This window comes from Rhinatrema bivittatum, chromosome 14, assembly GCF_901001135.1.
Source record: "Rhinatrema bivittatum chromosome 14, aRhiBiv1.1, whole genome shotgun sequence".
NCBI lineage: Eukaryota > Metazoa > Chordata > Amphibia > Gymnophiona > Rhinatrematidae > Rhinatrema > Rhinatrema bivittatum.
This window is the reverse complement of record NC_042628.1, coordinates 24,407,759-24,420,913: the sequence shown is the minus strand read 5'-3', so window position 1 is coordinate 24,420,913 and position 13,155 is coordinate 24,407,759. Positions and strand designations below refer to the sequence as shown.

Sequence of the window (13,155 nt, the reverse complement as noted above, 5' to 3'; positions counted from 1 at the left end):
GCTTCCGGTTTGCTCTCATGGCATTTTCAGTCCTGCAAGATGAACAAGAGGGAAGCTAAGCAGATATACCTGGGTACAATAATTGTACGGAATATATGGCAAACAGGTTATTCCTGGTCAGATGTTTTTTGCCATGAGCAGTTTCAGAAATAACTTTGGATCATGTTTTTTTTTTTTTTTAGACTTTCTTAAAGAATTTTTTTTTCAAAAATGCTTCAGAGTTGCACTTCTGTCTTACATTCACTTGTTTAGTTTTATTAATCACATGCAAGAAATTCTTTTTTGTGAACTATGGAGTAAGCAATAATTAAAAGAAATGTAATACCGTAAATGTTTGATACGATTAACCATCATATTTCACTGCAGTGCCTGAAAGATATAGTGTTAGCTGGGAAAGTACTCCAGTGGATTGAACCCTTTCTGAAAAACTACGTTTCAAGTCAGAGTAGACAACCAAACCTAAAAATGGCGTGACATGGTTGCTGGTGAGCCTCAAGGCTCAGCCTTATTGGCTTTACTATTTAATGTTTATCTGCATCTTAGCATACTAGCAAATTTAGCAAATTTTTTTCTTCCTGTGATATCATCTATCCCCAAAACATTTGGTCAAATGTGACAGTGCCTGCCCACAATTAACAACTAAATGTTCAAAAACAAATTTCTCTTCATGTTGAAAAAACTAACAATATGATACTAAGCAGATTTCCATATGATGAATGTCCACTTTTTTTTTTTTCATTTTAACAACTTGAACATTAAGATATCTCATGTAGTGAGAAATTTGGGGGTGAAACTAGAATCTGATTTATCAATGAAAGAGAACAGACAAGTGGCATCTAGTGCTTTTAATAAATTTTAATGATTTTCACAGTATAATCCAGGAATTAGTTATTTCTAAACTAGACTAATGCAATGCTTTATTTATTTTTCATAGCTGTATACAATACTTTGTGAGTATTTCATGTTTTATTTATTGGCATCCCAGCATATATGTGACGCTGTTTACAAGTCATGCAGAATGCAATGGCCAGATTGATGGGCCCCAATCTATATGCTAACATCACCCCATTGGTTGCCTATAGAATGGAGAATGCAATTTAAAATTGTTATAATGGTTCATCGTGATCCAAAAGGTGATACTCCAAAGGTGCGTCAGTCTAGTTCTAAAATTGTATAAACCATCACATACACTCAGGTCATCAGGACAAACCCCATTAGAAATACCATACAAGTCAGACTCTCTGAGACGAGAGAGAATTCTTTTTATGTAGTTGGTCCATATTTATGGAATAGCCTCTCCAATGAGATTAGGAACATCGAATGTTACCTGACGTTCTGAAAGCATGTTAAAACTTTCTTGTTTAAGCAAGCTTTTAATGCTGATATGTAATTTTTTATTTTAGTTTTTAGTTCAGTTTTGTAATTTTTTTAATAAGTTTTTGTTTTATTATTTGCTATTCAATATGATTTATTGTTTAAAATGTTTGTTTTTCTTTAATTTTATTGTTTATATGATTGTATTAAATATGTACTTATTTCTGTTACCCACCTAGAACTGTGGATAGAAAGGGATCTAAACGGTGAGATAGATAAATAAATGTGCCGTGTTTATTAAAGCAAGCATTGTTTGTTTTTTTTTCTCATTGCAGTTAAAACACAGCTTCCCTTGTATCAGCAGGGTTGTGAAGGATATTTGGTCAGCTATGAACTACAGGCGATTACACAGTATTCAGAACAACTAAGTCATGCGATAAGGTAAGTGTTACTTTCAGGAAAAAGTCAATGCACACATGAGGAGTACCGGTATTGAGCAGGTACCACCTAAAAATACATTCCCCTGATGAAGCTCGACAAAGTGAAACAGAGGCCTTTGTTGGTCTGATTTTGGAGAGTTGAATGGGATTTTGTAACATGAACATATGTATGTGATGCAAAAGATATCAGGAAGAATTCATTCAAAGGACTTTGACGTAACACATGTAATCATTTGGCATGTCAAGAAGTTCACTTATGTTTGAAGTGGAGCTCAAGGGACAGACATACTCGTCTTTTAATTCAATGGGAGCTCATAAAATAAAACCATTCACGTAAAATATAAAACTGTTGAAGACTTATTACAAATTTGAGGGATGCTTTTAAGCCAATTATGGATTAGAGATATTTCTACATTTATGAACCTATCCAGTGAGGTAGAAGGTGCTCAACATCTATGAGTTGGCTTTTCATCCCAATACATATAAAGTATCAAAAACAGACATAAGATGCAATCTATTGAATTATTTTCTCCATTTTCTAGAAAAACTTCATTTAGTTGCCTTTGTTGCTCTATGTGGGTGTTTGTTAAGCTTTATGTCTGTGCAGTCAGATGGACTAACATGGCAGCCAAAAATCACATCTAACGCAAACTAGGGAGCGATTTTCAGTCGCTGGACCAAAAATACGGAGCTCCATGCCAGAGGCTCTGCGAGCTATAACAGACAAGAAAATTTTAAAGAGTGGGTCGAAGACCTGGCAGATGCCTCCAGTTCTCCATGAGCCTGAACACCTAAAATGTACTTATCTTTACCCCACCCTAGCCCCTCGTAACCCAGTTATGTTTCTTAAATGTATCTGTCTTTGAATCCGCACATTGTAACTAAATATTTCCCTGGGCTCCAATCAGTTTTCGTTATTTATTTATGAGTGTCTAACCTGAGCACCGTTATGAACTAGTGATTTTCCCATGGAACGATGATATATAAAACATATAAATAAATAAATAAATAAACAGTAGTTTGTCGGAGTGCATGGATCAGCTGGTGGACAAAGTGTAGTTTTCTATTAGGGCAGAATACTGGTGGATTTTTATCAAGGTCAGTTGCACTTATAGTCACTGAGGACAAGTTGATTGCAGAGGTGGGGGAAACTGGCTGTTTTATGTAGCACAAGCATTTCAAAACAGTGGCTGAAACAATGTAAAAATGTATCAATATACTTTTTTTTTTTTTTTAAGGCTTGTCTAATCAGTAATGCTGGCCTAGGAGAGCCTAAACTTGTGAGCTCTTCAGAAGCCAAACGGGATCAGGCCTGGATAGTGCCTGGATGGGGCACTATCCAGGCACTATCCTGGGCACTCAGCCTGGAAAGGGCTGAGTGCCCAGAAAGAATCACAGATACCATGTTAGGGCTGCGATCACCTAACCCTCATCTTGTAGGAAGAGAGTAGGAAAAACCAAACCCCTGGATAAAGCAAAGCTGTCATTGTTTGTTTTGTGGGAGAAGAAGGTGAGGTGTGTTAGTGTGTTGTTAAGCTTTGTAGATTAAGGATTTTATGTATCTACTGATTTTTGTGCACCATTGCTTTGGTAGGGCTTATAATACTTGAAAAAAAAAAGTTAAATTTCCATTTCTTTTATAAAAGAAAATCCCTCAGTGCTGTAATAAAAGCTTAGTGGAGGCAGAGATCTGTGTGTGTGTCACAGGACTTTTGCAGAGAAGCAGGCCACAGCTGCAGTTTTCTTCCATCAGCTCACAAGGAGAGGCAGAAAAATTTAAAAAAATAGAATAACGTGCACCCGCATATAATCTATATCTATCTGTATACACCTTCTCCCGTGCACGCAAAGTGCCAGGTTTGCTTTGCAGGGGAAGGGGTGGAGAGCTGGTTTCCACAATCACAGCTGTTAATGCTCCAAGGAAGAAAGTGAAACCAATTCTGGAGCAGAGGCCTTGTCATTATGCAATCGGCAAAACTGTTGAGTGCGTGCATAGTATGGGCACAGATAATAACCAGGTCAGCCATGTGGCACCTTCCCTCCTTCTTCAGCCTTCATTATTAGGGAGAAGCTGTTGGCACAATACAAGTGACACATTCCACAATGTGGAGGCTGCTGGGGTTTGGTTTTTTTTTGCGGTACAAACACTGCAAGATTTGCTCACATTATCTTGCTTAGTCACCGTTTTTTTTTTTTCTCCTACCCTTTGCGCACTCATTTTGCTTCGGGTCTCTTGCATAAACAGGCTGCCAAATACTGTTTGCGGAACTTGAATAGTAAAGTAAAATTGTAGGGGGGGAAATGCACTTTACCAGTAACAAACTCTGGTAAAGTGGAGAAATGCAGCCTTCCCTCCAACTTCTCTCTTTCCTTGTTAAGGAGAATCAGGAGGTTAGCACAGGGGTGGCCAACTCTGCTCCTGGAGAGCCACAACCAGGCATGAGGTAGATTTGCATACACCTCATGCATATTCATTGCAGATATCCTGTTTGTGGCTCTCCGGAGTTGGCCACCTCTGTTTATATGAAAATATCTATGCCCCCCTTTGCAGGCAACCTCCACAGGGTGGAATACAGAAACAAATAATGCCGCAGCCATCCGCAGGCAAACAAAAAGCACAGGGCTCAGACTGCATCTGTCTTACTGTTGTTCTAACAAATGCATCAGATCCAGCATGATTCATAGCAAACAGGCTCCAAATATACAGTGCATTCTAGATCAAATATCTAATGTATCCCATGGATCAGTGGTTCTCAACCTTTTTTTCTGCATCTGACAGATGATGCTCACATGAGTGACACGCGGAACACATGACCATCATGGGGCTAAATTTAAACACCTACTCTGCAGCCACAGGAATCTCATGACCCCCCCAATAATAGGTGCATTGCAGAACTAGGATATTTCCCCAAACAACTCACATACAAATAAAGATATTTTGATACTGGTATCATTTCAGTATCGGGGGGGGGGGGGGGAGAGGGAAACCTCTCTCTACTACCAGGCATGTTGTAAAAAAAATAAAACCTGAGGAAAAAAGAAATGCTCAGCACATGCATAGCAAACCTGCCCTGCCATAACAGCACTAACTACGAGGACTCAAACAGTAATAACCCTGCCAATGAAAAGGCAGCAGTGCACCACCAATGCATGTCCAAATAAGACTCATACAGATGCCCACATGCTAATAAAATCCCTCACCTCGGTCACACCCACAGAACAAGCCTTCACCAGATACAGACTAAAAGAGCACAAATTACAAACGTGGAGAGAAAAACTGGAATGGAAACCCTAAAAGCCCCTCTGCATGCCGTGCAAAACTGGGGAAACAACAGAAACACATTTCCTCCTACACTAAGCAAAGCACAAAGAGAGAAGAAATGTACAATCCCCAGACTGACATCCTATGGCTTTTGCATCCTGGCACTCTCCCTCCATGCTCCCTTCATCCCTCCTTTCTCCCAATTATTCCATTTCAATCATCCCCTCGCACACCCCCCTGTCCAGTATTCCCAACCTCTCAAATCCTCTACCCTGTGCTCCCTCTCTCCCCTGCTCAACTCTCTGTATCCCCTTCCTCCACCTCCCTGCCCGGCATCTCCAACCTTCTTTGCCAACCCCCCCCCCCCCTTCCCGAGGGTGAAGGAAAGCATCAGCAGCATCACTTCCAGGCCCAACCGGGGGGGGGGTAAGGTTCGTGTTCCATCTGACCCAGAGGAGCAGGCGTTGGCAATGTCTCGCTTTGATCTGGGTGAAGGAGGACGCAGCCTCTAATCAGGCCTGATAAAGGAGAAGCCAAGCAACTCCCACCTGGGCTGACGAGGAGAGACCAGCCTCCTCCTGGCCCCGTGACACGCCTCCTAGGACCTTGTGACCCGCCTGTTGGCATCGTCCGAGCAGGACTTTTAAGATCTTAGGACTCTGTTGACACAAAAAAAGTACAACTATTGCACTTGTCGATTGGTTACAGCGTGCAGAGCGGTCCCGAGGTCTTGGAAATATTTATTTATTTGGTTTACAATCTGCTTTTTCAGGCACTTCAAAGCGGATTACATTCAACGATGGTAAGTATTTCCCTGTCCCTAGCGGGCGCGCGATCGAACAGGCCCTGCAGAAGGGCGCGCGTTTTTGCCTGCACTTCAGCGTGCATTTTCTGCAGGCAGAACATACTCCCAATGCAGCGAGTAGCTTTGTGCGCAAAAAAACTGTGCGCGCCTGATTGGGAGTTCTGTGTAGTGCCCTCGCCTGGAAATCCCATGCAAATGAAGGCATTAAGCAGTACCCCCCCCCCCCCCCCCCGATGCAGAGAGACTGCATCGGACCAACGCGCATTGTTTAGCGCTGGAAATTTAACTCCAGGTCAGAGCTGAAGTTAAGTTTCCAGAGCTACTGTGCTAGCACTTAAAACCCTTAAAAAAGGGGGGGAAAAGTTTTTATTTTAAAGTTTTAAAATGTCCACAGATAAGTCAGTACTTATCCGGCTAAGTAGTAGCTGCCACCACTCCCCCGGATAACAGCTGCCGGATAAGTCAGTACTTATCTGGCGCAGGTCACCGTACTTAGTCGGATGAAATACTTGTCCGGCTAAGTAGTGATGACCCGTGCCAAATAGATATCTACTGACCAATTGGCCTGCCTCTAGACGCTTCTGGGGCGAGCTGACCATGGCCCACCTGCTCCATGGCCACCACCGCAAGCACCCCAAGGACTGCGAGAGCCTGCGCACCATCCATGTGGAGCCCCCAGGCATGCGGGTGCCCAGGCCCTGCCCCGGTGGCCAGAGGGTTCTGCTTCCTGCACCCGACCTGAAGCCCGCCCCCTCCAACCTGCCAGATAGCCAGACAAGTCCTGACTTATCAGTCTATTTGGCAGCGGGGAAACAGCTGCGGTAATAACCACTAGGCTGCTCCTCCTCTCCCTCGGAATGATTTAATGATTTGGTTTCAGGGTTACCTCACAATCATTCCTTAAAAATGCTGCACCCCTTGATTCCAGGACTCTGCTTTCTGCTAGGAGGGAGTAAGGTAAAGGGTCTGCCTCTTGGCTCACAGTGAAACAGGTTGGGGGAAGGTTTTCTTGTTCAAAAGAGACAGCTGTAAATGGGGCCATTCTGGTCTAATACATAGTAATAACGGCAGGTAAAGACCAATGGTTCATCCAGTCAGCCTGGTAATTTGCTTATGGTAGTGTCTGCCACTCCCTGCAAGTTACCTCCAAGCCTTATGTTAAGGGTAGTACCTGCCACTCCGTGCTGGTATCCCCTGGCTTAATCTGCTAATACATTGGAGTCTTATTGTTTGTTTGGGTTTGGGTTTTTTTTGGGGGGGGGGGGGGGGTTGGAGGAGGTGGTGGAGGAACTATATTGCTCTGTATTTTTGTCATATCTGTATAGAGCAGATGATCCCGGCTCTTGTTTTGGGCAGTATTGCCGCTCTTCACTTTTTGTGGTTAATATTTCTTGTGTAAAACTAAATAGGTTATTTTTTTTTAATATTTTACTTAATGTTCATACTCGCACACTATAAAATAGTCCAAACATTTTTTTTCACCCACATTAATGTACTTTAAAATAAAAGTTTAGTCAAATGGCAGTTACATTTTTTGGGGGGAAGGGGGGGATGAAGATCTGAGCAATTGCTCATTGCAGGAAAGGCACAGAACAGCTCCCTTCAGATTAAACTGGAATTGTCCCCTTAATTCCCTTAGATTTCAGCATGTTGTTCTATTTGATCAGGCTTCAGGCTGCTCGTAATCCCCCAAAACTGAGAAGAACCATAGGGGGAGACTATGGAGCAGCGCTTGCGTGGTCGGGTTTCTAATATTACCGTAGGGACGCACGTGCTGGAAATGACAGAGGTGCTGCAAAACCTTACTGAAGGGACGTCAACTGGATTTCTGTTTGATTTGCAGCACAAGGTGAAGAATGGCCATCCTCTTAAACCCCTCATCTCCCAGAGAAAAGAGCACATCTGATTTTCGGTGGAGAATAATAACCTAAAAATCTGTGCAAGCAGAATGGAAACAAAGCCAGTGTTGGACTGAACTGACAAGCTGCCTGTCCTGGGCAGTACAGGGTTATGAACCAAGTCATCATCCTGTATCCACCTTCATGGTCACACAGCAGGCGGATCAGCTGCTCTCTCTCTCTCAAAGGAAATGCCACCAGAAGTGAGATGAGTTACAAGAAAGCCAGCTCGTTTTAAGATGCAGAATCTCTGGACGATGACATTTCCTTCCTCTTTTAACTTCTCTTTCTAAAGCCAGTTCAAGTTACATGACTGTGGGGGGAGCAGGGCTTGACAGCTTCCAGCTCAGCCTCAGCAGGCTTCATTGCGCTATGGCCCCAGGAGCCCGTGCTTGGGTTATCCCCCTCCCGACTCGGCCCAGACACCTCAGTGACAATCCTTGGCCAAAGGGTTGCAAGCTGCAGCTTGCTCCAGAGCTCACATATAGTTTGGACCCCGGATCTGGCCCCAGATCTAGGATGGCTGAAACTCTTCTCCCGGGGAATCTTCCCCATCCCTGACTGGCTCAGGGAGCAGGGACCCTGGCCCAGCGTTCAAACCCAGGCCTGGCCTAGTTCAGTGTTTGTTGCGCAAGACAGAGTTTCACAGGAAACTGTTTTATACTTCGGGCAAATCCTTTATTAGTCGTTTCTATGAAATAATTTAACAATTTCACATTCTAAAGAAGGAGCCCATGTGGTTTTGAAAATTCCTGTTCCGCGTGCCCCACCCGAGTCACACAATCTAAGAGATCAAGACTGAGCAGAGCACTCTGAGGCAATCTGTGGGTACCCACAGCGTCTACAGGAAATGCTTATGACTTGCCCACATGTTTTTACAGAAACCTACAACGTCCAAAAGCCTGTACTGTTGAGGTTTAAATACACTTTAACTATTGGGAAGATTAAAAAAAAAAAAAAAAAAGTGCGTAAATTAAAAAATTCCTTTATGCATATATGAAAGTCAGCCTCAAGATTTAAAGAAAAGGAACAATTTTATTTTGCAGGAAAATGTCTACATTTTGGGGAGGTAAAAAAAAAAAAAATCCCAAATTGAGATTCCTCTCTATATATGACACCTTCTTATTGAACTTAATACATCTTGTCCAGCTTTTCAGTGCTATCCTAAAAGTCGTGAAAGGAGGAGGCAAGCGCTCCAGTTTTATGGCTCATGCAGCACATTCTCTCTTCTTATTTTTGGGAGGTACTGAAGAAAGTTAAGAACTAGCAGGCATTATTAGAAAAAGAAAGTGGATCAGAGCAGACCACTAGATGTCAGTGTAACCCAGGCAATGAGAAGGATATTAACTGATAGCTCTAATTTAAAAAAGAAAGAAAGAAACTTGAATTTAAGATTAAAACAAAAGTGTTCTGAATGAAGGCACATAAAATGCCTGATGTCATAAAAGAGTAAACATTCAAAGGCTTATTCGGAGGACTGTGTGGGTGAAAACTGAAGGTAGGAGGGAAGAACGGCAGAGTCTGTGGAGGTGAATTTTTGGCCGGTTAAAATTAGACCTGGTAGTTCACAATGTGCATACTTTTAGCTGAGATAAATACAGGTATTTGGAGGGTTAGTTTTAACCTGGTCAGGGGAGAAAACTACAAACGTAGATTAACCTGTTCAACCTACTTTAAGACCTCGTTGGGCAGTTTGTGTTTGAAAATCTGGTTTGTGCAGTTGGGCAGTTTGTGTTTGAAAATCTGGTTTGTGCGGGCTGAAAGATACATGCGTACTTTTGTTAAGTAATTTATTGAAAAATGTGCTCTATAATTGCTAAAAGAAGTGATTAATGGCTTAGCAAGGAAAGTAGATAATTTGCATGCATAAGAACTTAGTCGTACATCCACCTCTTGAAAGAGCTTGTTAGATCTGAAATGTGACTTGCTAAGGACCACTGGAATTTGGTGTCTGCTGGAGTTTCCAGATGAATCAAAGGCCTCGTCTGTGACCTCGTAAACTCTTAAAGGTGCCAAGTTTTAAAATTCCTGTGTGTACAAGGGACATGAACCTCCCGCTCATACAGGCCGATACAGTAAAAGTCGCGGGAGAGCGGGCGAGCGCCCAGGCCACTCTCCTGTGCGCGCGATTCAGTATTCAAATAAGGGCCTGCAGTAAAAAGAGGCGCCAGGGACACTAGCGCGTCCCTAGCGCCTCTTTTTTGACAGGAGCAGCAGCTGTCAGTGAGTTTGACATCCGACGCTCAGTTTTGCTGGCATCGGTTCTCAAACCCGCTGACAGCCAGGGGTTCAAAAACCGGACACCGGCAAAACTGAGCATTCGGTTTTCAACTCGCGAGCCGTAGGCTGATTAAAAATTTTTTTTTTAATTTTTAATTATTTTTTACTTTTGGGACTCCGACTTAATATCGCCATGATATTAAGTCGGAGGGTGTACAGAAAAGCAGCGTTTTAAAATATGGTCAGTGCGTGAGCCCGACCTATTCACTCATCCTCTAATTAATGCGTATGCCAGCTTTTAAAAAATTCACCCTTAAGTGTGGATGGATTAAGCCAAATTCATTAGTTATCACCTGACCTGGTCAGGCAGTTGCCAAAAAAAAAAAATGTAAATCACTATTTGTCCTTAGATGGGCACCTACGAGTTATGGACTGAACCATAGCAAGTCCCCCATACAACTATTTTGCCTTCAGCTTTTGTAATGAGAAGTGCGAGCATGCAGGAAACAAAGTCCATTTTTAGAGCTGTCATGTTCATATTGGAAAAGCAAAGATTTATGCATTCTCTCTTTTACCATCTCTGTAATGCCCTGTGTTTTATTCCGAGCCACACCAGTGTTAGCAGTGTCACACTAAAGCTATTACTTGGAAAGCAGTAAAACTGGTTTAGATGCCTACTCCTTTCCTGTGAGCAGTCGCTATGGGACCTTACGTTTCCCAGCCGTGTTGAGAAGAAGGTTAATACCAGGCAGTTTTGAGGCCTAGTACCGATTTTTGCTCATTTGAAAGTAAATCATCTCTCGCATTTCCACTCAAAATGCAGGAAAAAGTGCAACTGCCCCATGCATCTGCCTTTTGAATGCCCAGTCTCACAGGGAAGAGAGACTGGGCATCCAAAGGAAGGACTCGTCTATAACTCTGCTCCCAGTGGGAATGCACTTCTTATGGCCATTGGCAAATTATTTATTTTAAAAATCCTATAGCCAACTGCTGTACGATTGATGCAGCTTTGATAAACCTTTCTAATCTGCAACCATAACTATTAAAGAGAAACTATTTAAGAGAAATCTATTTAAGAGAAATCTATTTAAGAGAAATCTATTTAAGAGAAACTATTTAAGAGAAATCTATTTAAGAGAAACTATTTAAGAGAAATCATGACTCAAAAAGAAACGAGGGATTAAAGCTGTGCTTGGCCAGTTTAATGGCCTCATATTTACAGGTTTGTGTCTGCAATGTGGACACCTGGGTTCACCTCCTTTTCCTTGAGTTATCCAGGACTGGCAGGGCTGCTAATATAATACTCATAGCCTTTGAGCAAGATTGGACTCAGATATTTCTGTTATGGAAATAACTAATATGCCTTCAAAGCAATATTGTAGGTAATTGAAGGCAACACCACCTAAAGAGCCAAGGAGTTTGCCACAGCAGTTGAAAATTGATATAGGAGAACAATGATCAGATTGCAAATGACACTAAATTATTCCAAGTTGTTAAATCACATGAGGATTGTGAGAAATCGCAAGAGGACCTTGCAAGACTGGGAATCCAAATGGCAGATGAAATGTAACATGGAAAAGTGCAAAGTGATGCACATAGGGAAAAGTAATCCCAGCTGTAGTTACACAATGTTAGGTTCCATATTAGATGTCACCACCCAGGAATCTTATCGGTGTTTGTTATAACAAGAACAAAAAAACAGGAGAAATCAGTGGGGTGGAAAAGATTATCAAGTCATTTTTTTCCAGGTAAAATCTCATGTTTGTTTTTGTTGCACTGAACACTGATAAATTATGGGGGGGGGGAATCAAAACTGAAAACGAAGGTCCCTACCCATGGTACATGGCTGCTTTTACCGGTGCCACAGAGGATCGGAGATGAGAACGGTGCCAGCAGACATGTGGGAGTTTCATTTTGAGATCCCTGCATGTGATTTGTGGTGCGTAGCAGGGGCTGAGTCTGTGAGCTAGGAGGTACTGCTGGTGTTGCCAGCCCCCAGAGTTTCAAGGAGAAACTTAAAAAGGTCCTTGCACTCCCTGCATACATTTTAAAAAATATCCTTCTAATAGCCATTTAACTATCTACATAATTCTGTTTGTGGATGGTTAGCTTCTTCATTTGCTTGATTACACAGAGAGATACTTGCGCGTAGATTTGGGCACGCGGCAGCATATTCTGTAGCGATGAAATCGTCCTGTGACTCTGCCTTGGGCCTGCCGCATGCTTCATTGAGTCTCTCTTCTAGCTGGATTAAGTCACTTAAGAACAGAGGGCAGAATATTAAAGTGGTAAGATTTAATTGGTATTGCAAGCATTTCTTAATTGAATCCAAATAACCCACGACTTGATTAAAGTAGAAGAAAAGTACAGGAAAATTACCTTAGTCCCTATTGCTGTTGTCTGCAGAATGCAGGGCATGAGATTTTATGCTTTGGAATTGCTGTAGCCTTTGGATGCTCTTTAGGGATGGCGTAAAGTAGGCTTTTTGCTTTGTAGCAGTCTGGCTGGGTGCGGTAAACCCTGCAGAAGTTTAACCTAATTGACAGTGGTGGACTTTTTAAATGCTATAGTAAAGTCTCTGTTATCCACTGCACTTGTCTACAGGCTTTGAAGTTTGCAGCCTAGGTAAGCTGCAGAGTCCCATTCTAGCACCTCAAAGCCAGGTAGTCTGTCTGCCTAACCTCTTCAAACATAAATAGTGCAACCGGTCCTACTATAAACTAACAAAACAAAAAAACAAAATAGTAGGACAGTAAATATGTAAGTGAAAATTTCTTATAGGTGTCATATACACTGGGTGAAACACCGGTGTCGAGTGTTTTCTGTATATCGTCATTTGCCGATTCAACTGGAACTTTCAATTTTTTCTGTTTGAAACATGACCGGTTTGCTACTATTGAATAAAGAGATTTATACTGCTTTGAAGATCTTGCAAGGTAAGTATCTTTCTGAATTTTTTATGAGCAATTGTGGACATTGATTTTGTTGGTCACTAATTTCACTTGAGAGTGTATGATTATACCTATGGGTGTTGTCGTCTATACTAAATGTAAGGTGGCCAGTTTATATATGACGCCTATTAAAAAAAATGTTCATGGCAGATGAAATATGATGTGGACAAGTGCAAGGTGATGCATATAGGGAAAAATAACTCATGCTATAGTTACATGATGTTAGGTTCCATATTAGGAGTTACCACCCAGGAAAAAGATCTGG

General features: G+C 42.0%; 1 protein-coding gene across 4 annotated transcripts in view; it reads left to right on the top strand.

Annotated features, from left to right (window-relative positions):
* SNN (stannin) overlaps positions 1-13,155 on the top strand; it is a 178,000-nt gene that overhangs the window by 17,344 nt on the left and 147,501 nt on the right. For 3 of the 4 annotated variants that reach the window (XM_029577118.1, XM_029577117.1, XM_029577119.1), the window contains one exon: positions 1,650-1,755. Coding sequence is in view for 2 of the 4 variants with exons in the window: in XM_029577119.1 (XP_029432979.1) it covers positions 1,650-1,755 (106 nt within the window). In the remaining 2 variants the exon portion in view is untranslated. Of the gene's footprint in view, positions 1-1,649; positions 1,756-7,664; positions 8,718-13,155 lie in introns of those variants that run through there. The other variant, XM_029577121.1, reaches the window with a different exon arrangement.